The 27,895-nt window shown below is 45.5% G+C and overlaps 2 protein-coding genes across 2 annotated transcripts; one reads left to right on the top strand and one right to left on the bottom strand.

Moving 5' to 3' along the window:
• l(1)10Bb (BUD31-like protein) lies at positions 1-3,563 on the bottom strand. Its single transcript, XM_077634411.1, has 4 exons — positions 3,315-3,563; positions 2,402-2,524; positions 971-1,137; positions 1-209 (listed from the first exon to the last, which is right to left on the bottom strand). The coding sequence occupies exons 1-4, from the start codon at positions 3,406-3,408 to the stop codon at positions 159-161; spliced, it is 435 nt and encodes a 144-aa protein (XP_077490537.1). The 5' UTR covers positions 3,409-3,563; the 3' UTR covers positions 1-158.
• Positions 3,564-3,754: 191 nt separating this feature from the next.
• Positions 3,755-23,270, top strand: LOC144101306 (uncharacterized). The gene is made up of 15 exons (XM_077634410.1): positions 3,755-3,866; positions 4,931-5,097; positions 7,295-7,434; positions 9,647-9,715; positions 10,497-10,657; positions 11,956-12,057; positions 13,857-14,135; positions 15,450-15,593; positions 15,902-16,068; positions 17,479-17,559; positions 19,019-19,321; positions 19,466-19,541; positions 20,930-21,074; positions 22,329-22,402; positions 23,093-23,270. Exons 1-15 carry the CDS (start codon positions 3,766-3,768, stop codon positions 23,232-23,234), a joined length of 2,151 nt encoding a protein of 716 aa, XP_077490536.1. The 5' UTR covers positions 3,755-3,765; the 3' UTR covers positions 23,235-23,270.
• Positions 23,271-27,895: the final 4,625 nt, after the last annotated feature.

Raw genomic sequence — 27,895 nt, 5'->3', positions numbered from 1 at the left:
TTCTGTGGTTGGGTAGCCAGCAACTTCGCACCAGCCACCACTGCAAAGTGTGCCACTCCACTTTTATTGTGGAATCATCCTGATGAGGAATACGATAAACGCGCTTTATGTGGTACTTGTCAGTTTTGTTAGTCAGTTTTATGTGGTACTCGCAATCTTCATCCTGAACACCCTCTGCAGCCACAGTGGACGCACTCCACTATCTTGCCCTGCACACAAAAAACAAACACATGCGACTTATTACACTAGAGGCACAATACAAAGGTTTGCACAACACCTACCCTCCTCAGCAGCACATCTGCCGCCGGCGGTACCAAGTGAAATTTCATGTGCACTACAACAGTGCAAGATACAGCTCTTTAGAAAGATCACTCTAAAATGTCAGCAACAGCACATTGCAATGCAGATGCTGTACACCTCGCCACTTACTCCGGTGAAACGTCCTTGGCACAGACAACTGCCATTCACTGGTGGGTAACTTTTGTTAGCATTTTGAACAACAGTACATGTCATGTCCTTAAATGTTGTAACTACAGAATCAATGGGTCAGAAATGTTTTATCGCATGCGAAGCAAAGAGGACAAGAAAATTTTGTTCACTGACATTGTACTAGTTTCTATGTCTGATTTACAGAACACTAACAAACCCAAATCTATTCTTCAGAAACTGCAGAAAGACTAGCGGCAGCCAAGGCATAATCACTGGTTTAGACACAGCATGAGTGATGCGTGGTTTGTGCGACAGCCTAATATCTGCGCCATACTGGTAGCTTTGTATTCAGTTTAGAATTTACGGCAGCCTTCGATCGTGCTTGAGAATTGCCTCAATTTCAGCTTGCGTAGCCTCATCAAGCTTTAAGTGCTAAGCTCATTCATTCAAGCAGCATTTTTTGCAACGAAGGTATTAGAAGCTTCGATATAACCAGAAAAACCTTCTACAAAGTGAGGAGCATGCAGTGTAGAAGACTGACCTCTTCGAGCTTAGCCTTGGGAACCCGGCAGATGCAGTTGGTGCCGAAGTTGGTGTCCCTCGTCTGGATGCAACGCAGGCAGCACAGGTTCTCGTAGCCCTGCTTCTTCCACTTGGCCATCAGGTTGCGGTCGGCCAGGCCCTCCCGGATGCAGTACTCGTACAGCTCTGCACCAACAGCAGCGCTCACACTCTCACTGCACGCATTTTTCTTAAACCTCTCTTGCTGGGACTGTACAGCCTCCTGGATTTTCAATAACATCACACGACTGTCGATAGCGCAGCATTTAAGCAGCTTATAACGGAGAAAATGGGAAAATTTTTAAATGTTCGAGCAAGTGCGCGAAGTCTTCTCCGGTGTGAGCGTCATCTGCTATGCTGCTCCCTAAGATGCTAATACTGACAGCCGTGTAAGAGTATTAGCAATACAAGAGACTATCTGTACACTGTACCACTTAAGAATGCACGCCTGCTGCTGTCATCAACTTGCCAGGAGCTAAGTTCACAAAAGTTCACATGTGCAAACAACGTGGTCACACACAATGAAAACACTGTGCAAAACAACTTTGGAATAAGTCACCCGGATAAGTGAAAAGTCTGAAAGTACATGTATGCAATTAGTATTTTCTTCTATTCTAGTCATAGTTATATCTGGGTATTTCTACAAGGTAAATAGTGCCACAGCATGGCATAAGCAAAAATTTGTGTTCCCACACTAGAAAGTGGAAATGTTATCCTAGTAGGTAGGTGAAGTGCGTTTACTTTTTGACAAAAAACTCTTTTGGAGTTTTTAGTCGTGACTCAGGCTTCTGCTCATGCCATGATAATGTGATTTGGGCCTCTTTCTTTGTTAGTTTCCTATTGTACTTGACACATGTGCAGTGGTTCACTGTTCCGGGGGACTTGTTCTCACATTTTCTCCTCTTTTGTCCCTAACGCTCTGTTCCATGCTTTCTTACATGCTACATATGGATCACAAATTGGCCTAGCAAATTAGCGTTTCGAGCACCTTTGCCCTGCACGGGAGCAGTATACCTGGGAGAAGAACTTATGTTAGCTTTCACTGCTGGTTACGTGTCCAACAAAGTAAGTGGACAAGGAACAGCAATACTGCTGCGTTGCTGAGGGTGTGACGCACTTCAAACACTTTCTACTCAAAACATCCCCTGCAATGAATAAAATGGGCCAGAATCTCATTTACGAGTGAAGCTCCAATAGCAGTGTTCTCATGACATAAATGGCAGTGTAAAAAATTGATTTGCAAAGAGGCCTGAGTGTTTTCACAAGCCTCAACAGGTCTAAACTAGTATTCTATAGTCAGGGGTAGCAATTATTCAGCACAGAAATAAAAAGGACAGTCGATTATTAGCAAAGCAATAGTCGGTGTGCTTTGCGGCCTCCCCCAGAATGCTGGGCAACAATTTCAGCGCACCTTTGCTGATGGCCTTCCGCTTGTGGAACAGATCGAAGACGTATCTGGACTTCTGGTGGTGGATCTTGAAGATGGGCCAGAGAGACTCCACTTTCCGCTTGCCTTCATGCGACTCAGTCTCACCTGCAAGCAAGGCGTGTTTCATCATAAGTGAACACACACACACAGTCTACAGCAACAAAACCGTAGTCAACAGGCATCGGCACATTTACAGCCTGAGCATTGTCTTTTTTTTTTTTGCATTCAACAAGGTCACCAAAAGCTGCACGGCATGTTACTCTTGCCCCGCCGCGGTGGCTCAGTGGTTAGGGCGCTCGACTACTGATCCGGAGTTCCCGGGTTCGAACCCGACCGCGGCGGCTGCGTTTTTATGGAGGAAAAACGCTAAGGCGCCCGTGTGCTGTGCGATGTCAGTGCACGTTAAAGATCCCCAGGTGGTCGAAATTATGCCGGAGCCCTCCACTACGGCACCTATTCGTTCCTATCTTCTTTCACTCCCTCCTTTATCCCTTCCCTTACGGCGCGGTTCAGGTGTCCAACGATATATGAGACAGATACTGCGCCATTTCCATTCCACCAAAAACCAATTATTATTATTATGTTACTCTTTGCTGCGCGGAAGACGCCACTATGCAAACACTCAGTATTTGTGAGAAGACATAAAGTGATATACATTTGCTGCTCTCTGAACTAGAAACACTCAGGACACAGTAGTTTCTGACTTCATGTAGTGCTGCACTCGCTGATAGCAAAAACGCAGCTTCATCGTCTTGTGGCGTGCTCGCTAAATATTAATCCTGTGGTTGTTATAAGCTTGAGAAACGGAGACTACCATCTAGTTTTACGTCCAAGCTGCTCTTTTTTCTTCTGCACAATTAAATTAGATGACATGGGAAAGATTTCGTTCACTTACATTCACGCATTTTCTGCTCCAGTTCATCCAGCGTCGGCTCAATCAGCTCCCAGCCCTCCGGAGGCGGCTTCTTGCTCCGTCTGACTTTGCCCATGTTTTTTCTCAGTGCACAAAGGAAGCGACGCTTTACGACTGCTGGTTTATATTCGCGACACAAACACAGCACCGTTACCAAATTATAAAACCGACTTATGCGCGTTCAACCACCCAACAATAACAACATTGCGACCTTCCCTTGGCTGGCTACGGCTCTGGTGCGACTATCATTGGCTACAACTACATAACAAACAACAACAAACGGTTAGTAATAAAATGCCTAAATTTTAAATATATTTTAAAAAGTTTCAAAATAATTAAAAATAATATTAACACATTAATAAATTAGAAGTCGATCTAAAAAGGTTCTAAAAGTGCGGCTTCAGATCACTGCAGCTGCCTCACCAACACAAACATGGCCGCGCTCATGTGGTCGTCGCGCAGAGCAGTACTTACAGCGGCGGCGCGCCGTTTCGGGGCCACTGCCACCCAGAAAAGACACAAGTATATTGTCCTGTAAGTGCGGACACTTTCGGTGTAGCATAGTTAAGCGTTCTAGCGAACTTTATGCCGAAAGTAGAAAGTTTCGCTCGGCTGTAGTGAGCGACGCAGTTCTGTAACTTTTCTATGCCGTTAAAACGGATGCTTGGGCGAGTTGGTGCAACATTTTCCTGAAGAACAGAGTGGATTTGGACACGGACAGAAGGAAGGCAGCACATGTCTCTATGTCTTCCTTCTGCTATATGCCGTCTCTGCGTTCGGAAAGCGAAACGACTTTCTGCCGCTCCGTCTTAGGAAGTCTTTGGAGTCAATACGCTAAGGCGCCCGTGTGCTGTGCGATGTCAGTGCACGTTAAAGATCCCCAGGTGGTCGAAATTATTCCGGAGCCCTCCACTACGGCACCTCTTCTTTCACTCCCTCCTTTATCCCTTCCCTTGCGGCGCGGTTCAAGTGTCCAACGATATGTGAGACAGATACTGCGCCATTTCCTTTACCCTGAAACCAATTGTTGTTATTATTATTAATATTATTCTTATTATTATTATTTCTCCGTCTTTAGAAACGGGCGCATTCCGTGATAACGCGTAATTACCTTACTGGGCAGCCCGAACTGGTCTGCGTAATGATCGCTTGGCTCTCAAACTTTGCAAAGTGTCTTGCATCATGCAAGAATATCGATTCGGTCAAGATATCGCTATCAGAAGTCGGGGGCAAAACATCTAGCAAAGTAGCAGTCCTGCTGATGCCAGCAGTCCCCCTCCTTTCCTTATCCCTTTACATACCTCAGAAACTCTCCAAAGAGGCGTGACAAACTGCAGTCTCAAGCGACTCGCATGATATACTTGTGTCGTGTGCCCCGAAAAAAAAGAAACATGAATACTTGTGTCATGTGTTGCTGGCATCATTTTGTCATAACTGACTGTCACTGAGAGCCTTGAAGGCCTGGAGCGACAAAGTCAAAAACACCATTTAAGGTCTCACAATTCGCATTGGAAAGCTGCAGTTTAATCTGGAACTGAATAACACTCGATCACCAGGGATAGTGTACAGCGCAAAGTTTTGATTTTACGACTGTGCAGCTTACCAGAGGTGCCTGAAGACACTCCTGAGAACAACCCCTTGCTGCGGTTCACGGCTGCGCCACCAGAGTATGCACACCTCACGGGGTCCCAGTGCTACAATGCCGTTGGCAAGCTGCTGGTGGAATTTGAAGCCGGCGTGTGCCAACTGGAAGACCAGGTGCAAGGTACTTGTCTCGTCCTCTTTGCTCTTAAGTAGCACTCGAAGTTCAGCAAGAGACTTGCTGTGCTAATCACAGCACTTCTTATTGTTATGGGCGCCAGTTGTATCGTGTCCAAAAGTCGTATGATGCAGTGTAGCCCAAACAATCATCAGGCAAGGCTGAATCGTGCTGTTGTACAGCCATTCTAGGCCTGATCCTGCGACACCATGTCATCTTGATAGTGGCTGACTGATATGTCATTTTTCAGCCTCTTAGTTTACTCTTGTATGCGTCAAAGATAAAAACTTGTGCTCTCTTTGTTGCCTTGTTTGAATTCCTCTTACCAAAATTGTGACAGTGCCCAACCATTATTTAGTGTTGTGCCACGGTTTTTTCAGCTTGGGTGTGATACACTGAGACACTGAACTTGAAAGATGTGTCTGCCTAACAGCAAGCCATCTTTTGTATTGCCACAATCTTAACTTACAGAAGTGAAGTCTGTTTTTCTTTAGCATATTGTTAATGTAAATTGTAGGTAAATTGTAAGAGAGCAAATCCCTTTGTTTCGCATGTTTCATTGGTTGATAGCTGGTTTTTTTTAAATTATATTGCAGTAGGTATGGAATCACAATACAAATCCTTTTTAATCTTTCAAGTCCAAAATGAAAGTTTCATGAATAAAATATGAAGCTCTGTTCCTCAAAAGCAAGGTTAGAATGAAGAGTTCTTTAGTCAATGTTACATGGTGCTAGAAAAGGTGGGGATAAAATTATAGTAATATGTCTTTCTTACAAAGCAAAAGAAAAGCATTTCTGAGTGACCTAAGACGATCCATTCTTAGTTGCTTGAAATTATGCTGTATGAAGCTTCACGTATGCACTCAACAAAGCCAGCTCTCAAAATGTGTATGGCATGAGATAGTGATGTTCTCCAAGGCACAGAAAACGTAGGTAACTAGTATTAAGAGCTGCATTTTTGCTATGAAGTTTTTTCCCCGTACATGCTAACCCTCTGGAATGCCCCTACCTAACTGCATAGTTTCATGCTACGTCCACAAATCACTCCGTGCCAAACTCATCAGTCATTGTATTTTCAGAATATGTAAGCATTGCATTGAACTTGTCTTGAAGCATTCATTATGCTTCAAACAGTGGTAGTATGCACAGGCATACTGCTGTGCATGCATTTTTTCCTGTATTTTTTGCTCTGTCTCTGTATTGCATTGATTCTCTTTCTTTTGTTCTGCTTTTATAGTTCATTGCATTTGTGTTTCACTTTCCTCATCTTATTATTCGTGGTTTTATACCAATTCAAATCACTCCTTATATAATTCCTCCAGGCCTTTAAGAAAGAAATAAGTGAAACTGTGGCAGGCAGTGCTAAAAGTTCCCATCTTGTGTTCAAGTTTGCAATTTTGTAAGTACCATGAACAGATGCTAAGAAGCATCCCACTATAAAGCTGTAACCTGAATGCTTGAAACATAATCTTTGCCACACGGTCCCTCCTAGACAAATTAAATGCCATATGCTGTTGGGTTTCAGGCCAGCAATGTTTATAACAAACTCTGTGAGGATATGTGCCTTGCTTGCATACAAGGTGAAGCTAACCTTTAAAGCATGTTTGGTAGACCCTGTTTGCACATGAAATGACAATTGGAACATTTTGCTTACTTGTAAGAACAATGCAGTATATCTCACTCCTCTTAGTTTCATTTTTTTTTTAGTTCACTGTGACAGCATAGATAAAAATTCTCATTCTAGTCTTCTTTTGAATAAACTATACACCATGTTGTTGGTGGCATTTCCGTAACACCTGTAATGGCTTTAATGGCCATTTTCTTGTCGGATCTTTTGTTTGCATAAACAAGCACACATTGCTTCCCTGTGCCCCAGAGCCCATACTTACAGAAACAGTGTAATTCACTTGTGCAGTTCAAGAAAGACAACATAGTGTCCATCAAGCTACGGCCTTATCACGTTTTGTTGGGATCTGACATCAGTGTCAGCCTTCCTGTTCATATTGGGTTGCCATTGTTTTAATGCTGTAGCAGTGGGCCAGAGTGACAAAGCTTGTTGTGGTTTTGAAACTTCAAGAATCTATATTTTTTTTTTTTGCAAGAGCTTTGTGAAAGTGGTGATCTGTTGTAGGTATTTTTCAGATCTGCCATCACTATGTCAGGGTGTTGACGTGTGCGTGTTGTTGCCCCCTTTGCCTCTATAGACGGAGCCTACGTGAAGACCTTTGAATCCGTCATGGAGCCCCTGGAGAGGCTAGCTGCACCTTTAGAGTCGGCGTGGAGCGCGCTCCGCTTGCTGTACCTAGTGAACCAGACGGAGCAGATTGCCCTCGCCTACGAAAAGGTCAGCTCCCATGCTTGGGCCATTGTATCTTTTCTTGTCCCAATTCGAACGTCTCATCACGGGCTCGGCTGTTGTGAATTGTTGTCATTATGCAGTAAGTGCAGTTTATCGGAAAGAGGCTAAGGGTGTGGACGCACAAAATACATGACATGTATGTAATGCGTCTCACCGACTAGCTATATTTCATTTGATGATGCCTAAAAGCTACAAGTGGTGGGATGTGTGAATGCAGTACTTTGAAAAGAATATTTTTAACTCATTTGTTTTTCCTTCTTTTGTATTTTGTTTGAGTCTTCATATCTTGATCGGCTTAAAGTCACCATCAGATAAATGGCAAGCTTCAGCAGTTTTCTCGCAAGTGCCTTGTTTGTTTGTTTGTTTTTATTATTGTCGCGCCTTTTCTGTGAATATGTCGTAATCAAATCCAACTGACTTGCTTTTTCATAAGGAAGCACATAGAGCTTTGAGCTTCACCTAAAATTTACTGTTGACGTGACCTTAGTACTAGGGAGGAGATCATAGAATTTTAACCTCGTGGGCTGTCATCGTGTGCACGAAACTCTCTGTTGCAAATTAGCACAAGGCTCAGCTGGAAGCTGACCCTCTCAAGCTCTTTCGTGCTGCTTGTACCGCCTAGCATTCATCACCTGGGCTTCAAAGGTTCATTGTGTAGGCCAACAACAATGGTTTTTCAAGTTTGGCTGACAAGGATGTCTCAGTATTTCTTTTTCTGTTTGCAAGAATTCAAACCGTAGTGAGAAAACATTGATTGTGTTTAGCTCATTATGCATGCAAAGTTTCAGCGATAGCCACGGTGCCAGCAGTCCTCACCATTGTGCTTAGGTGTCCTTGAATCGAGTTGAATGCCAGGGCTGGCCACATTGTGTGTTTCATCAGTTTCTTTGCAGGTGTTCTTCATACTTGTGTGTTCTGACAAGTCTCGGAAGGTTGATACATAGCTCTTTGGTGTTGTATGCAAATGTGAACAAAAATAGGCACCGAGGATTTAATCACTCCACAGTTTCTCTTTGTTGTCACCTCAGAAGACCATAACTCCAGTTGAGAGTCAATAATTAAAGCTTGAAGGGGGCCTAAAGTTTGTCAGATTTAGGCGGAATTTAAAATAAATGGGCGCTAAGAAGAAATTGAAGTTAGCATATTTTGATATATTGCTGCTTCCTAGTCACAAGGAGAGTGGTCTCTTTACAATTAGGAAGCAGCAAGAGACCACTCTGCTTGGCCCGTGTGCTGTGCGATGTCAGTGCACGTTAAAGATCCCCAGGTGGTAGAAATTTCCGAAGCCCTTCACTACGGCGTCCCTCATAGCCTGAGTCGCTTTGGGACGTTAAACCCCCATAAACCAAACCGCTGACCCTGAAAACAGAGCTCTTATATGCTAGAAAAGGCCAGAAAATGAAATGCAGGAATCGCCATCATCGGCTAATTTCTCAGGTAGTGAACTGGGGCACCTCGGCACAGTTCTTTTTAGCACCGATCTCAGAGGCTAGGCTATGCTGCCATTCACTTCAATACAGTGATCGCGGGGGCCCTTTCCTTTGCAGCTGCCACAGTGGCCCAGTGGTTATGGTGCTTAGCTGCTGACCCGAAAGACGCGGGTTCAATCCCGGTCGCAGCGGTCGAATTTTGATGGAGGCGAAATCTAGAGGCCCATGTACTGTGCGATGTCAGTGTATGTTAAAGAACCCCAGGTGGTCGAAATTTCCAGAGACCTTCACTACAATGTCCCTCCTAGCCTGAGCCGTTTTGGGACGTTAAACCCAAAAAAAAACCAAACCAAGCCTTTCCGGTGCAGGTGCAACGAGTATCGATGAGCGGCAGGAAGGTATTTAAATGCAGTTTTCTCGTCGATAAATCTGCTGCCAGACAAGTGCTAACTGAGCCAGAACAAGCCAGAGAATCAGCTTCTTCTGAGAACAATAATTGGGTGAAGTGGTTCTGAGTGAGCCTTGTAGGGAAGCTCCTTTCAATACATTTGGTTTTTAAAAAACCAAAGCATCAATTTGAATGAACTGGAAGTTTGAATTAAGCAAGTTCGAATGAAGGAGATACCACAGTAATGACCAGTAGCCTCTGCAGCATTGCCGGTGTCCGCTGAAACTCGTGGACAGATGGGTTTATCTTCTTTAGCAAGGTACTCGGTGAGCAATCATTGCTTAAAGCACTGAGCATCTGTGGTGTGTGTGTTTTGCAGCTACAAGCTAGGGTACACCGGGCCCTTTCCAGGCAGTACCAGAGCCTGCACATTTACCATGCAGTCAAGGTGAGTGCTGAAATCAAGCTGAGGTTTTGTTACCCTTTGCATTTCCCGAAGTTTATCCCACATTTTTGTTGTTTTATTTCAGTATAAAAAAAGCTCAGATAAAGACAGGAAAGCAACACTTTGGGAAAACGTCTGGTGCATAAAGCACACAGAGATGCATGGACGTAAACAGTAACGAGGGGGGGGGGGGGGGGGGGGGGGGGGGGGTAGACGCCAATCGATGGAGAAAGAAAAAGAGAACAAAAGGATAACTTGATGGAGATATGAGATTAGGATGTTAAAGAGAAAAAAAAATGTGCGTGACATGCCTGTTGGGAAACAAGCCCAATTTTTTTGAAAGAGTTGCTTTATCAAGAGCTGTGGTGCTAGTATAGAGGGGAATGCAGGCAGAGGATGAGAAAAACGATAACACAGATTGGTACATTGTCTCATTTTTTTTCACAATGAACATGTACCCTGCTCCACTGCTGTGGCTCGGTGATTGTGGCTGTCGGCTGGTGAGCATCGAGTCCTGGCAGAACACACCCACCTTCTGCGCGACGCTAGTGCACGTTAGAGAACTTCAAGTGGTCAGCATTGATCAGGAGCCCTCCATTACAGCATCTCTCACAGCCGGTGTGAAGCTTAGGGATGTTCCAACTCCGCTTAGCAGAGCCAGAGCACGCATGCAGCTTTGTCTGCTATGTTAACTGTTTTGCTACAGCCACTGAAAATTGTGCGTTAATATCCTGGCACGCTACTGTCAAAGTGACACGAATGGTAACTGTGGTGGTCCCGGCAGGAGCTGGTTCAGGACGAGAAGCGATACACGGAGGAGGAGCGCCGGATCGTGCAGCACCACTGCCTAGAGGCCCGCCTCATGGGCATCGACCTGCCAGCTCCTCAGCAGAGGCTCTTGGGACAGGCAGTGAGCCGCATCGAGAAGGAAGCACAACGTTATCGGTCAGTGGGAGCAGTGCTTGACTGCACTCATGCAGCGCTCTATACTGCTCTGTTCCTTCTTCCTTCCGTGTTCTCGTTTGTTGGGGCTGCATTTCTTTCTTTTTTACCGGGTCACTCTATTACCCTATACATAGTATTGCTGATGATAAATCGACCCCCGATTCACGAATCCTTTTGAGCGAAAAAAAAAGTTTGACTCCCAATATGGGTCGAGACCACCTCACCCTGCCGCCCAGCTCTCCAGTAAGGTTTCCAGAAAACCAAGTCGTGAAAAGAAACATTTAGCATTTGTCCATGAAGCATTTCTTGCGACTTGGGCACAGTTTGGCTCTCGGCAGTTCAATACATTCGTTTCATGCGAAACCGCATTCAATATACAAACTAAGAAGTGCATCTGTTTGTTGAAAATATTTTGGAACAATTTGATATTGCCAATAATTCGCAATATCTGTGTACTTTGTAACAAGGTTTAACTGTAAATGGCTTGAAAATGGTCTACAATGCTCTGACTTTATACAATAAAGTATTTCAGAAGACGTTTTGGATGACTTAGGGAGAGTCGGAAGACAACACAGCTTTTGCAAACAACTTTTGGCTATTACGAAGCGCAAATCCAAGGTCGGTGCCGTGATTTCTACTGCGCCTCAAGTGGATTCTTTTTTGGCCAGGTGGAAGTAAATCTTGCCCATGTGATGTCGAGACACTGCAGAAACTAGACATATCATTCGTGACATCAGTGCGATACGTAAACCGGCTTCATGAGCGAAAAAAAAGACAAGGAAGCGGAAAACAAAGCCCACGGCCAGGCAGGTGCCCACGTTTCATGCTGAGGTTGCGCAGTTTCTTCATCAAAATGAAATTGCGACAATTCAGTATTATCGCCAGAATCACTGCTGCTTCAAGCATTAAAAAAAAAAAATGTGCTGTGGAGCCCGATTTTTCTGAGCGTGTGCCGTCTCTGCGGCTGACGCCGTCCCGCAAGCGCACTGTGCCGGAACCTCAACTTTAAGGGAATTTGAAAAATTGCCTCCTTGTGGAAAAAATGCAGACAGCGCAAGAAACGAAAGTAGAGTATGTAAGCAATAAACTAGATGGCGCAAACAAATACCCGGCAGCCCCAGTAGCACTGAAATCATGATTTGAACCCATCAATCACCGGCGATTGATTCAAAGCAGCATGGTAACAAAAGAGTCAAGTAGTCTGGCTGTCTTGCATTGTTCAAGTGATTGAGAATAAATAATCCTTAATTCATTAATTCTTGTACTAATTGAACACTCATTCTGCATGTTCCCTGCAGGCAGAACTTGCAAGCAGCCACTGGCGAGTTCAGACACCGAGTGGACGGAGACCTCGTGAAACACTTTCCCCAGGATCTGGTCAGACAGCTGGCTGTCGACAAGTGAGTCAAATCCTTCCTGCTTCTTCAACCGGTAATCCACCCTGTTTCAGACACACTGCTGAAACATGCATCATGTGTCATGTGGGACTCTCAAGGTAGCATGAAAAGTGATAAGGCGAGACTTGCGATTTTGGCTGCAATCCTGCAGCCTTCAGCCAGCAGTTTGGCAGCTGTTGTGCAGCGACAATTAGTGTTGGAGCCTTTTTTTTCTAAGTTGCATCCACACTTGTAAGTCGAGGAGGTTGTGCAACCGTTTTGGTTGAAAAGCTACATTCGCAGGATGGTCATGCGCTGCTTGGTTTTCCAGCCCCGCGACCTCGAGTTGCAAGCTGCCGCACCAGTCAGCAGTACCTTGGAAGTGACACAAAGCAGGGTCTGCGCAGACTTCTTGTTGCAGGTAGCAGCCAAAACTAATAAGCTTTGCTCTGAACAAGACTATTCAGGAAAACGATTATAATGTGAACACCGGTACTGTCGCTCCACTCTTTGGCCGAAAGTTTCAGACAGTCATATGCCCTTTGCGAATCGCAAGTATGAATGCACCTTTATCATCATGCCAGATGTGATACTCCCCTTAGGTCGCATGTTTCTGATGGCAGCCATCAGAAATCTGACAGACTTAAAATTTTCAGGTCCACAAATTCTTACGTCACCTTCAGCCATCAAGTAAATTGTTGGGCACTGCTGACAGCTTACGTCAGAGCTCATAGGTGTGTTTCCAGAATGTGATGGTTGTTAGTCAGCAGTCTTTGAAATTATGTTTCACAACTGATTCAGTTAAATACTTCTGGGTGACTGAGATTCAAAGGATTTTGACCTGAGCGATGGCTCGGTGGTTGTGGCATTTGGCTGCTGTGCTTTAGGTCGGTGAATAAAAATCTGGATTTGGAGACCGCATTTCAATGGAGGTAAAATTCAAAAGACATCCGCGTGCTGTGGCTGAAATTAATCCCCAGCCCTCCAGTGTGGCATCCCTCGTAGTGCACTTGAAGCTTCAGTACATTAAACCCCATGTCTGACTCTCCCACCACATGAATGGAGATTAATAACATTGAGCAACTTGAACTCCGGAAGAGAAAGTTTAGATTAAATTTCTTTTTCTCTCCTTCTTGATAATAAACTTAATCAGGACCTGTCATTACATTTAATGCTGTTATCAACAATGAAAACACAGCGTCACCACCCTAGTCTTCTAACACCTATATTTTCTAGAGCAGTTGCTTATAAGTTTTCATTTTTCTACTTACAATAAGAGATTGGAATCGGATAACTTAACCATTGCCCCATGAAGTATAGCCAACTATGGTTATTGGAGTCTTTTGTCGGTGATTGTTCATTCGTGTTTTTTCTAACCCGTATCTCATACTTCTGGGACTTAGTGTTTGCAGTATTTTATAGGTAGGTAAACAGGGGTTGGTATCTGGGTTTTAATGTCCTGAAGTTGCACATTAGCTGCACATTGGCTACGAGAGGCACCGTAATGGAGGGCTCTGGATTAATTTTGACCATCTGGGGGCTTTTAAATGCGCACTGACAAAGTGCAAGACACGGCCATTTTCACATTGTGCCTGAACCAAAATGCAATCAACGCAACCGAGATTTGATCTGGGAACCTTGGGTTCAGCAGCTTAACACTAAAGTCACTGAGCCACCATTGCAGGCTACCCAAATAAATGAACGAATGAATGGTCAAAGGATTTTGGGGTGGGAGCAAGTTGCAGTGCGAGTTTTCCACACTTTCAAGCCAGGAAGCAAACAGCCGGTGTGTGGCGACAGCGGGTGTGATGGACGCATTGCAGGAGCCAGCCATCGCGGGGTCCCTGGGTGGTCACGCTGGAGGAGAAGACGTACCGGGCGTTTCTGCAGCACTGTGGTGACCGACTGCAGCGGTGGAATCTCTGGCAGGCCTACCACGCACGGGCCACCGCGAGTAAGGCCAACAACAGCCTGCCCATCGAGGAGATCCGCTCCCAGAGACAGATACAGGCGGAGGTACTGGGATACCCGCACTTCGCCGCACTCTCCATGGAGACCAAGATGGCGGGCAGCACAGACCGCGTGAACACTTTTCTGGACAGGTGGGACTCCTTCTGGCCGTCTCACATATCTGGCGCTGCTACAGTTGCCAACTGATTGTTCGGATTTAGCAGCACATGAAAAATGTTCCGAATAATTCATAATTTCACCTTCCACAACGGCAAAGAGTCGGCTTGGTATGTCTGCAGTGCCCAGTCGTGTGTATGTCAGGCTGAAAAAAGCGGACTTTTGGATTGCACAGAGCCCGAAATATCAGATATGTATGCATACACGGTTGTATGAGACGCATGATAGTTCCTCAGTAAAGTCTAAAATATCGCACATCTTAATTACATGAGTCTGAAAATCAGCTGGCTGCTGTAGCAGCAGAGTAGCACTAATAGCAATAGTTGCAGTGGTAGCAGTTGTTGTAGTAGTAGTACTACTACTTTTGTGATAATAGGACTGGAAGAAGCGGCAACTGCATTAGTAGTAGTCATGGCAGTAGCAACAGTAGCAGTAATGGCAACAGCAGCAGTGACAGTATTAGTTTCAGTTGTAGTATTACTAGTAGTAGCGAGTTCATTTTGATTCCGTATAGTTGTCTTAACCAGTGTTGCTTGCAAGTTGCCCCTTCTTATTTCTGTCACGGCTTACTATCAAAGTTTCCTCCAAAATTAAACGGCTCGGAAGTTTTGGAAAAACAAGCTCAGTGGTCATAACGTAATTTATTATTTCACACGGCACTTCATTGCGTGGGGTCTTTTCTTTTTTTGTGCAGGCCGCATACCTACACTGTATGTAGTGAAATGCCAGCAGAGGTCCGTTATTGTTTCGTCTTGCAGTTCTACTTTGCTTTCTTTGCAAACAGCTCGAGTGGGGCCCGCATGTAATTGCTCATTTGGCTGCTGGCCGAAATGCATGCACAGCCACAGGGCAGCAAACTGGCACAAATTGCCGAAAGGTCAGAGGAGACATCCAGTTGGTCTTGGTGAGAATAATTCAAAGAAACTGAAGTAAATTTTGCTGCCAAACTCTAATTTGGCTGTCGTCATTGCATTGAAAAATGTGCAAACTTTTACCGTGAAAATTGGAAGGTGTAAATTTAGTGTGTTATGCGGAGTATAGCTGTAGGGGTTCTAGCAAGAATGTAGAAACACCTGGCACCAGACGGTGCCAGGCTGTGGTGCGCAAAGCAACGCAGCATACCTTAGTGCTCCTCCTCTTGCTTTTCCTGCCCGGTCTATTTTGAGCCCAGCATGTTTTTTTGCATCTACCATTGCAAAAGGTCTGGCCATCAAAGCAATCAGTGCTTATGTTGACTCTTGCCGATGAGGTAACCGGGAAGTTTTTGGGATCATCATTATCTCGCCCAGCCTAGCAGAACAGGTGCGGCCGCGGGCGGAGCAAGAGCTCGAGTCGCTGAGCAACTTCTGCCAAGAGCGGGGCTTCAGGGACCAGCTGAAGCTGTGGGACGTGCCCTACTGGCGTCGAAAACAGCGCCAGGCTCTGCTCGCTAGGTGAGAGTTGTGCCTGATTTTCCATGCTCATGAGGCACCCCCCCTTCTCCCTCAAAGGCATCACTGCAGCATGTGGTTTCAGGTGATGTTTTTGTTCCATATAGCTCTGGTGTCAAAGTATACTGACTCTGACATCTGATAACAGCAACAGGAGGTGGTGATATCATGATACAGGGAGCTACATGAGGTGGCCAAGACAAAATGCTTATGCCTGCTCACGTGTCCACCTGAACACGAGCTAGCGCACGTCGAACAAAGCCTCAGTATGCGTCTCGAGCAGAGGTGCAGGGAAGTGCAAATGTATGCAGGTTCGATGAGGTGGCAGTCCGCGAGTACTTCCCATTGCCGGCAGTGTTGGAGGGCCTGTGGCAGCTGCTCCACGAGCTGCTGGGCATCACGGTGCGAGAGTCCTCGGAGCTGGCTGGCAAGGCCTGGCACCCCGACGTGCGTGCCTTCGATCTCTTGCACCCATCAGGTGTGTAAGCCAATGGCACCGCAGGTCATTTGCAATTTTTGTCAGTGACTGTTTATCTTGTCTTTCACTTTTTTTTTATTTAGTCAGTGTCTTGTCATTGTCTTGTCAGTGTCTTTTCAGTGTCTTGTCAGGGTCTTGTCAGTGCCTTGTTCCTGAAACTTTTTAATCAACTTGTGAATTTCACTCATTGATAGCTTGAACAGTTTTGGCAGCTCAAGTAGTACATAATTTTTTTGTTTTGACGTGGAAAGTTTTAGCAGATTTCTAAATGTGATAGAGGTAAGAAAAAAAAACACAATTCAGCTTAGTTTTACTTGTTTGAGTAAAGGGAGTCCTTTCGTCTTAAGCTTTTTTATTCGTTTGGTTGCAGCCAAACTGGAATTTGTGTCGATCAATATCTGTACCCCTCGCATTGCTAACTGTCAAGGCTGTGCTTCTACCTGAAGGTTAAGCCATCTGGCTTAAGGGCAAATATATGTTTGCACACTCTTTTTTTACGTTATTATTTTTCTTCAGCCTGTCGATGAAATTCTTGGTCAGCTTCTCCTGTAGAAAGCCGTTGATGATTAATATTTATGGCGCAAGGACATCTGCGGCCAAAAGGCGCCATGGCGCAAGGTATTTTCGTGTGCTCAAGGTGGGCTCCAAAACCTATTTCCCAAGCATTTTACCCTGATTAAGCTAAGCACCAGGCCATGTATCCATTGTATCACCAGTGGGTACTTCGCGGCACTGGGGATCGAACCCCGCCCCTCCTGCATGCGAGTCCTGTAGTAAACCCCTTGAGCTGCTATAAAAAGGACGAGATTTACCTACATGTTTAAATTCCACGGCTTCTGTGTGCTGTGGTGCATGAAAAAAATGGTGTTGTCATTTGAGCTGTCTTCATAGATGTAACATTACGTTGTCAAGGATATTTGGTTGTCGCGAGCATTCATTTACTTCACGTCCACACATCTAGAGGAACACGGAGGACAGCTCAGTCCAGTTTTTGTTGTAAGCAAAAACTGATTGTATGTCTTTTTCTGGGTGTGTTGATGTTTGTCCTGTAGCATTAGACGTGTCTACATTTGAGGAAATTGGATTTACAGGTGTAACTTTTTTCTTCCCACTAGACTCCAACTTTTAGTGTCTTGACCGAAATGGACTCAGCGGTCACAGGTTTGAAGTGGATGGCGACGTGACCTAGCCTGTTTGTGAAAACGGCTGGTGGTGGCAGTACTAGTGTATCACGCTTGGCCTTTCTTAGCTTATGAAAGCTCCATTTCCAGCGAGAGTGGCATCCTTTTTGTGATTAGAATGCTGCCTTCTGTCGATGCCGTCCAACTCCAGTTTGTTATCGGTCTCCCTTTAATGATCCCCCACTCCCCCCTCCCTCCTCACACCCTCATCATTTCCGCATTCTTTCAGGAGAGCTGGCTGGCAGCTTCTTCCTGGACCCATATGCCCGAGCAGGCAAGCATGCGGGAACGTGGATGCAGCCAGCCAGGGGTAAGTGAAGCCTGGCATGCCAGTTTTGATGCTGGCCTGGTTCATGCGCAAAGTCTGGCTCACGAAGCTATGATCGCATGTCCGTCCTGCGTTAATGCGTGGGTGCAGAGTAGTTAATTGAACTAGAAATGTTTCTGCACCATGGGTTTTTACAGTACACAGCTGTGGTTGTGTTCTACCTGACCGCTTAACGGGAACAGACCGCTGATTTTTAAGGACTCAGTTTATTATTATTATTTTTTTCGAAGCAGTTGAAAACTTAGTGTCCAAGGCGGCCAATTCTGCGATGTTTTTGTTAGAAAGGCTGTAGAAGATTTTTATTGAGAATTTTTTTATCAATGGATGTGCCTGCTTTTATGTTTCACGATGCTAAAAACTGCGATAGGTGAGTGCAGTAGCGATTACACGCTGGCACAACGGAAGTGATGAACTAAAAACTAATACAGCCCCAGCTGTATTATAATCAGCTATTATAATAATAATTGTATTATAATTATACCTAGTATTATAATAGCTGTAATATAGTCAGACAGCATTAATATAGCTCACTGTGCATTTCGATTTCTCCAACCAAAAGTGTCGCGGCGCAGTGACATATGCCTATTACAGTTTTAGTGGACCTAGGTTAGCACTTCATCCAAGCAGTGCAAAACACTGTGGCATATTTTTGAAGCACTTCATCAGTGATGAGAAGAGAGGGTTGCTTTTAATCGAAGGGTGCACTTGAGAGAGCTTGAACTATAGTAAAATACAGCAAACATTTAAGAAAGTAGAGAGCATGTGGACTTGACTCATATATATTAAGTAGTATTTCACCGAGATGTGGCCACAAGGTGGAATGCACCGATAATGGCAAGATTTTTACTGCAAGGTGTCACATCAGCTTGTACTACTACGCGATTTTCAGTGCCAGAATAAAGTTTTAAATCCTCGTTTCTTCATTATTGCAGTGCTTGGTTCTTACAATACGAGGCTTTTCCGCAATAATTTCATGACACATTTTGGTGAGTTCTCGATCCCTCTGAGCTGGGAAGGAAGTCACCTCTCTCGACCTGAGCAGCACCTCAAGGATGGGGACTATCAGAAAGTAGACAGGACTCACAGGGGACGAGAAACAGTCGTGCCCACAGTGGTGCCTGGTTCTTGCCGTAGTGTGTGCTCTGTGTTCAGTGGTTTCGGTCGTTCGCTTCTTGCCGTCTTGGCCAGTATTCAACCTATCTCTATATCTATAAGCATTTCATTTTCTTTTTTCTTTTTGCAAACACTGGCATCTGTGTTATGCAGTTCTGTTGTTGGGAATGCCTAAACATGAAAGGACAAAAAATTACACAAATCTGGTTTGGCATTCTCTGGCAGGCCTCTCTCTGGCCTGTGCAGACTGCAAAGTCAGCATGGGCATTCGTGCCAGCAAAAGCAAGCACCCCCCTGACCGTTTCTTGTCTCCTGGTGTGGCGTGCAGGGCGCAGTGTCCTATTGGGCAGCACTCCCGTGGCCAGCGCGGTGCTGAGCATACCAGGGCCGCCCGTGCCTGGCCTCTCCTACGCTGAGCTGGGCTCCCTGGTCGGTCAGCTGGGCCAGGTGCTGCAGCACTGCCTGAGCCGGTCAACACATGCGCACCTCTCGGGCACTAGGGGCCTTGAGTGGGACCGAGTAGAAGTGTCCAGTGCCCTGTGCCGGCTGCTGCTGCTGGGGCGCCACCAGTTTGCGGCACGCCTGGCCGCCCAGCCCCTGCCCACTGACCTCCACGAGGCTGTGCAAGCAGGTGCGTGCAACCTATCAGCGGTGGAGAGGGCGCTGTGTCTAGGATTATCTTGGGAGACATGAATGAAAGCACAACCGTTGAAGCGGCGGATTCGTTCGGCTGACCTGCCGTGCCTCTGTGTCACATTCTTTCTCCCTGAAACAGCTGACAGACACATGGTGGCTTGGGATCTGTGCTGGCAGCTGTACTACTCCAAGCTGGACATTGAACTTCACTCACAGTGAGCATGTATTTTTTTATAGTTTATTTATTGATACTGCAATACCTTGGTGTCGGGGTTATAGCGAGGTAGGAAAAAACTAAGCAGTTTCACAAATCAGGGAAGAATAAGCAGTGGAGTAAGAGTGCAAGTTGAAGCTCTGCTGCCAGCATCAGCAATACAATCATTTGAACATGATGTCAGAAACAGTGAAGAGTGAAGTACAAAATAAAATAGCGTTATGACAAATGCAGCAACACAAACTAGGCAGACAACATCAATAACGGTTCCAACACCTTATAGTTAGTGAGGCTATTCCAGTCGGAAATACAGTAAAACCTCGTTGATATGTTCCCGAATAACATGATTTCCCGGCTGCTACGTTTAAAATTTTGACAAATTGTGGTCTTATAGTGCATTTATCGACTAAACATAGAAGTGGGCAGAACATAGAGAATGCGGCATGACGAGCTGGAATGTAGCGGCTGTCACCCACCATGGTGGCTTGTGTGCAGTGCCTAGGTGCAAAGAGGTGAAGCACCACCACCACCATTACCAACATTTGACTGAGACGTTTTTGTGGGAACATGACCTGAAGAGGAGAAACACCGAGGTTTCTACATGGTGCATAAGGGCAAGAGTGCGAAGCGTCTATGGACTGCAGTGATACGTTTGCTTACGAGCGGCCCGGGTCCGGGAAACACAGCTTGTCAGTTGCTGCGTTGGCTTTCCCTCGATACTTGGGTGCGAAAGGGCGAAGCATCAGAAAATGAGGAGGATGAGATTTTGGCTACTTTCGTAATTGCCGTCGACGGACCGTATACGTTACGAAGTTTCTTCCGCACTTAAGACAGAGCAAACGCGGACTGAATTCTGCGAGTACTAAAAAAAGAATCTGTTCAAATCTCGCGCCAAGAAACGCGGCCTTGTGGTGTGGGATGTCAGTGCAGGTCAAAATTACCCTGGTGGTCGAAGTTATTCCGGAGCCCTCCACTATACGGCACCTCTTTGTCTCTTTCTTCTTTCACTCCCACCTTCCTTCCTTCCATTAGGGCATGCTTCGGGTGTCTATCTAGCTGTGAGGCAATCACTGAGCCATTTCTTTTCCTCAAAAGCCAAAAACCAAAAATTGTCAATAAAAGTCATTGTACCTTAGTCAATGGTTCCTTTTTTTTTTTTAAATAAGGCGGTTTGGATCATGCCCTTTCCCGGATAATGCGTTTTTTCCGCAACATTTTTAAAAACCTATCAACGAGGTTTTACTGCGGTATGACAAAAACTCAGCCATACAGAACAAGTACAGCTACAAATAGCAGCGTCCCATGCACATGTTGGCTTTCTACAAATGAGTAAAAGAACAAGTAACTGTTGGTCGTCATGTTGACTGTGTCGTGTGGCTGTGGTGTCAGGCGTGACTTCTGGCGGGACCTGAGCGGACACCTGTGGGGGAAGTTCGTGCCGATGGCCAAGGAACCACTGCACGAGGGCCGCCTATGCTCCATGGGCAGCTTCCTCACGGCACCGGCTGCCCAGTTCTGTCCACTCTGGGCTCAGGTTGGTGGCATGTGTTGAAAGAGGCACTCGGGACACACTGAATTGGCCTTTGTCTACAGATCACCGCTTTTTTATGACAGAGAGAGAATACTTTCACTGAAAAGCAAGTTTTTATAAGCTGGGAAAAGGAAAAAAAAAAAGCAGTTAAATGCCACCATCACCAGCCGCTTTCACAGCAAGCTACAGTAGTGTCAAGTTAAATGCTTGTGGACGGCGCTCCAAGGCTAGGCTGCGTTGTCATTCACTTCCAAACGGTGGCCGTGGAGTCCACTTCGGACTTGACGTCACGAGTTCTCAATTACAGTGGTAGGGAAAAAAAACGTTTCATTTTTATATCCCGTTTTCCTAGCAAAAGTTAGTGTTTTGCTTCCAAACGTCAACCCCTAAAGATTATGTTTTTACGAGATCGAAAAATTGTGTGATATAGTCACTGCGTCATTTCCTTTCCTCAAAAACCAGTTTTCAATATTTATTGATGCAGTCCTTGGTGTCTATTCATGTTTGGCTCATGAAGGGGTCGGCTCTTTACACCTGGCATAGCCTGGTGACTTCAAAAAGATTCAGTAGGCAACTATGGCTTATCTGTGCTTGAAGAATGATTTTGACAGATAGAGGAATAGTGCTGTTTCTTTACTTTCTTTTTCATGTGTTATCTTGCATAAAATTGTGCACAAAGGCAGGTTGTATTGTAAGTTTCAGGTAGTATCAGGTCATCATTATTAGTGAGCTGTGTTTGATGAAAGTGGCTAGCATCAGTAATAAATTACTACTATAAACGATTAAGAATTTTTTGTGTATTTTGTTTTCAACTACACGCATTTACATGATGAAAAAACAAAAGTTGACCATTTCATTATTAACAAATGAGACACCCTCAGTGGGATTAAAAACCGAGTATTGTTATTAATGCAGTGTTATGCATTCCTGCATTTCAAGATGGTGCGCTGTGTTTTGCTTGTGACTCCTTACAGGCAATGACAAGTTCTGAAATGAGTGTTTAGATTGTGATTTCAGCTTAATCATGACATCACAACATGATTTTTTTTTTTTTTGCTGGAGTGTGCACTTCTTGGTGATTTTTGAACACACTGCAAATGGAAAAGAACTGCTCATTAGTTCAGCAGGGCTGATTAATACAGAAAAAGGTCGCAGCACTGGGCTCATGCACAGCTGCCACTTCTCTGGCCTACCACGGGTGCCTGCCCTAAAGTGTTTCTTTAACACTGTGCCTCACAACTCTCACCATTGGCGCAGATGATCGCCACAGACATTCTGGGGGCCTTTGAGAAAGCCGAGTCCTCCGCCGATCTCAGCAGTGTGGGAAAACGGTCAGTGGAATGTTTTTCTTTCTCATTCCCACCAAGTGTGTTGTGTGCAGGCTGCATAGTGTTTACTGCTGCAAGTTTCCTTTGTCAATGTTGAAGACTTGTATGCTTGTCTAGTTACACAACTCCTTGCCCTGCTGATATTCATGCAAGACAGGAAGCTCATAGCGGGGCGGATGCAGAACTGATTCATTGCATTTTGGTTTAGCGAAACCAACAAAAACTTGCACCATGTGGATGCTCCATTGCTGTATCATCGAGTGTATAATTATCTGCAAGTCATAAAGTTCTGGCTTTTTATTTTCTAGCCATTCATTTTAAATAAGCTAAAATAACACAATAAAAGCCACTACTGTGATGCATCTAGTCATTTGCCTTTGTTAAGCTGGTGCATTTATATTATATTCATCCATAACCTTGAGCTGCTCTCGTAATGTTCACAATGTTGTTAAGCGAATTGCTTGCTAAGGCAGCATCCAGTTCCGCTATTGCATGGATAAGAGCCCAGTCATGCTACATACAGCAGTTTACATGGAGGTGAATCCATTGTCAGGCCATACTGATTGGTGAAAGTTTCATCTTTCCAGTATTTGAGTTGCACAAACTTGTTGAGCAAATAACCGAGACACTGGGTGAATGGTTTTATGCGGATGTGGCATTCAGGGCTTCCTCGCATCCCACTACTACGTGCAGGTTCCGGGAGACTTTCTTGGAGCTCGGAGGTACCGTCAGCGGCAGTGAAGTGTTCCGCCGATTCATGGGTCGTGACCCATCTTCAGATTCCCTGCTGGCCGCGTATGGCCTGCAAGACAAGCAGCAAACTCACCATGATTGATGTTGAAAGACAGTAAACATATGTTCCAGTGAAAGACTTTTTGGTGTCCGCCTTAACTCTGTTAGTGTGAGAAACGGCGAAGCTTTGTAGCAGATTTGGGTGCCATTTCTGTTGCGCCGTTGTCATTGCAGTCAGCAAAAAACAAAACATGCGAAATGCCGCCGCAAAGAGCATGCGCTGCCATCTAGGGTGAGTAACTGGAATTGGAAGGCTGCTTGTGAGATGCATTATAGTTTTCAACTGTGCTGGTATTACTTGAGATAGTGAGCACAGATTCCTGCAGAAATTTCCGAAACATGAAATTGTTGCCTGAATTTGTAGCCCGATATTAACGGGGAACCATGTGCAGGTTGTACAGTTCGTGTAGGGAAATGCATATTGCACCCTTCTATTTGTAGATATACAGTTAAGACTATCGAGGAATAAAGCTTTATTGTGGCTTCTGTGTTAGAGAAATTTCTCTGGGTACCCGCACATGATCATGATTATGTGCAAATACACTTTTATGTGCATGTCATTTCTCATACCCTGTTTTGACTGATCTTTGTAGTTTTAATCTCTCTAATTTAATCTTAGGTCTCTCGACAGTACTTCACATGTGCCAGCTGGACCACCTTGGGCAATGATTGACACTGTTAGATGCCAGCATGGAACATTCATGAAAAAAACAATACAGTAGCTGGCTTTGATAGTTGTCTAGGTTCTTTTCCCACACAGATTGTTCAAAGAAGCTGTGCCGGGCGTTATCAACTGCTGGTTGTCATCGTCGAGTGTTTGTTGTATGCCAGCTCTTTCAACCTCCGTGCCATTTTAAGCATGTTTGCATGTCTTTGCACTACCTTTAGCAACTTTTTGCTCCCTTGCCTTGGCTCCCTTGGAATGCATTTCTTGCAGAAATGTGTCAATATTAAATTCTTGGTTTCAACGCAAATATGAATAATAAAAATTGGTTGCAAATTGAATTGAATGTTTTCGAGTAATTTCGAATGCAAGTACAGCAACACAGTTATGCGAAAGAAAATGTGTTGGTAACAGATTTTCTTTTCACCCATTATCGTCGTAATTTACCGTACCTGGAGACGTACCAAGCATTGTTAAATAAGAGAGGGGAAATTGTGTTGTTTACAGTTCCTTGAATAACAGTTGAATTCAGTGGAAAAAGTTTAGCATGAGAGTTTGTCTTAATGTTTATATGGCAAAGGAGCTTCTACCATGAAACATTGCATTGTGGCCAGACACCTTTTTACAGGAGTGACGACAGCGATCGATTAGAGGAGATGCAAGGCGGAGGCTCCTTCAGGCAAAATTCAAGACGGCTTGCGAGATAGACATGAGCGACAACTTGAGACAATACAAGAGAAACCATTCCTTCTGCTCTCCCTCGTGGCGACCGAATGCAAAGCGCTGGCTGTAGAATGCCGCCCAGAACGCAGCTTTCACAATGATAAGTAGCCCGATTAGTCTTCGCATATTGTGTTTGCCAGACTGAAAGCTCCGTGATGGGCGCAAACGCTAGCAATACGGTGCCGCAACTTCGCCCGTTCTGCAAACCTCTGCCAGTCTTGCTTCCATGCCTGCCGCATCCCTTATCGCAGTGTGGCTGATAACGAGAGGATTGCTGGCGTTGTTTGCTTCCGTTGCCGACGTGTTCACAGCCAATCGGCGACTCCATTGTGGAGCGCAGTGCTGCTCTTCGCTTTGAGACTCGCGGGTGGCGCCTCTCGATGACTGTCACTTTTGCCGCATGCTGGCAGTCGATTCTGAGAGGTAAAGAAGCTAATTGGTCTGACACGATTAGTGCAAGATTCTGCAGCTTGGAATTGCCGTGATGTTTGGCTGGGAGTGCAGATGAAGAGGAATTTGCGTTCTTGAATGCTTTGGAGGTTCGAATACTTTACCGCACACCCTATTTCTTCAATTTCCTCAAATACCTAAAGCCATGCTTGCTTTGCACCTTTCCTTTTATTTTAATTTGACTAATTGTGCTGTAATTGTTTGTAGCAGGATGTTTCGCTGTGCAGCCAGTCAGTATTGATGTGCATCTGTGTGGTCTTTTTTGCGACAGTGTTAACACGTTCACTGCGTAGCCCCTTATCATAGTTTTGATCTCTGTGCGTCGTGGCCCACCGGTGGGTCACCCGATGCTTTCCGCGGGTGCGTCGTGGCCCACCGGTGGGGCACATTTCTGAGGCTGTTTTTTCCGCCTGCTGAAAGATGGCTCTACTGGCATTTTCGGTTGCAGCTTGCGCGGGCTACTTCAATCATGTATGCTAGCGCAGAAAATCATCACGTAATTCCCTTGGCCCATGCATTTCCAGGAAGTTGCTTCCCCTGGGGCCGCATTTTATAAGAATCCATTGTCCATTTTCCGCTCCATTTCGCGTGACGTAAGCCTGACTGAATCATCAGACGAAAGCAGCAGTCGATCAATCAAAGAACTGAAAAGCAGCAGATACCCGCGTTGACGATAGCCTTCGCCATTCGTTGCGCGCTGTGGTTCAATATGGGCTGCAATGTGCATCCAATAGTGAGGTCCGGTCGCCAATGAGCCAATAGTCAGGTGGCTTCCCACGGACGTTTGAACGGCACGGCTACGTCATCGAACAATAATGACCTGACGTAAAGGACCAAATGGATCATAGAAACAAAATGGATAATGGCTTCTTGTAGCATACGGCATCTGGAGAATTTATCTAGTCATTTATTACCGCGACTCTGCTCGCTTCATCCCCAGTGAACGCGACTGAAGCGCGTTCTCAAGGATGTCCTTGAAAAGCGGCGCCCTTTCTGTCTCCCAAATTTCTGCTTTATGCAACTAGAGCGCGGCCAAGAGTTTCGGTCGTTCTGGTCCGCACAAATGCCAGAGGCGCTTGTTGCTCTCGCACCCTCGATTCTTCTTTCTTTTCCTGGGCATGCACAAGTTTTCACAATATAGAGTTTGCGTTTTGAAGCCGTTGCCTGCTACGTTACCTACCCACCGACCAGCTCCCCTTTGTGGGGCAACGTCACGTGACCCTGCGTTTCAGCATTCACTAAGCACCAATACTCAAGAACAAGACCTCAAACTCGACATTTTATTCAAGTACTTCCAGAATAATTTTCGTAAGAAAAAAAAAACAGTTCAAATCACAGCATTTGCAACTAAACGTCTTACGTGCCACCAGCTAACGATGTCAAAAACGTAGTCTATGTTCAGGAGTTCTACTCGTGCAGAAGATTGAAACATGGCAAACACATAAATGGCCTTCCCGCGCAATTTGCGCAGAATGTAACAACTTTCTTCGCCATTACCCTTGCCTGCTCTGGACTTCTGCGAGCTCTCAGCGATGCGTCGCATCCAGTACATCTCTTTCGGACAGACCGTGCAGGTCCATCGGCCTTTTCCAGCGTATGGGCGCGCTTTGTTCCGCGTGTCCTTTCGGTCTCAATCTGAGCTGTGTCGAAGAGTGCGCGTGCCAACTCCTCGCGGAATTCGATGATTGGCGACGTTTTACCGTCCACCATTGAACGGACAACCCATGCGTTCACAACTGCAGTTCCAACGATGAGCTCCACCGCAGCTTTCCTATACCACTTGAGCCCTTTCCGTAGGCAGGAGTAGTAGGACGTCATTTGGTCACTGTAGTCTACGCCCTTTTTCGCCACGTTGTAGTCGAGGACTGTGCGCGGTTTCATGATCGGCTCACCCTTTCTCGTTTTTTTTCCGGTATCAACAAGGCTGGCGTCATGCTCAGCAACCGTTGTGATCATGAGAACAGGCCGTTTATCCAACCGCTTCAGCACCTTTACGCCGTTGTGGGATTCAAGACCAACGACTTCGCCTTTTTTAACTCTAGCTTGTGTAACTTCTTTCGGAAGCCCCTTTCGGTTCGATCGGAGAGTGCCACATAAAAATGTATCATCTTTCAACAGGCGTAACGCAAGCGGCATGCTCGCGTAGAAGTTGTCGACGAAAAGTGTGCGACCGCAGCCGGTGAAGCCAGCCATCAAATTTACTACTACTTCTTCGGCATGCCCCATGCCTGCTATGGCGCCAGATTTTCCGGCATATATCTGCACTTTCAATGTATAGCCCTCCTTCGTGCAGGCCTTGTATAGCTTGACTCCATATTTGTGGGCTTTACCAGGGATGTATTGCCTAAAGGCGAGGCGCCCACGCCACGGAATCATCGTTTCGTCAATGACAATCTCTTTGCCTGGCTCCAACACTGAGCAGAAATTGCGATTCATTTTTTCCATCAAGGGTCGAATACGATAGAGACGATCCTGCTGTGCGCTCGGTTCCTCGTTATCTGCGAAATGCCAGAACCTTAGTAGCAGCAGAAACCGGTCGCGGGCCATGTTCTGGCGAATGCAGCTTACGCCGTACAGATCGCTTCTTGCCCAGTAGTGCTGCAGACTAGGAAGCCTTACTAGACCCATGCAGATCAGTACACCAACGAACACTTTCATTTCTTGCACGTTTGTCTCAGTCCATTTCTTCACACGCGATTTCTCTTGTAGGACGTTCGAGTCTATGTACTGTTTCCCATACCTGTTTGTCTCATGAACCATCATGTCCCAAATGTCATCAGTCAAAAAAAGAGAAAACAAGCTGAGAGCATCGTTGCCAGTCGGGAGGCTGATTAGCACAGGAGGGCTCGAATACGATATCGCTCTAA

The sequence above is a fragment of the Amblyomma americanum genome, chromosome 8, assembly GCF_052857255.1.
Source record: "Amblyomma americanum isolate KBUSLIRL-KWMA chromosome 8, ASM5285725v1, whole genome shotgun sequence".
NCBI lineage: Eukaryota > Metazoa > Arthropoda > Arachnida > Ixodida > Ixodidae > Amblyomma > Amblyomma americanum.
Note: the sequence above shows the minus strand (reverse complement) of the source record. Positions and strands in the feature narration are given on the sequence as shown.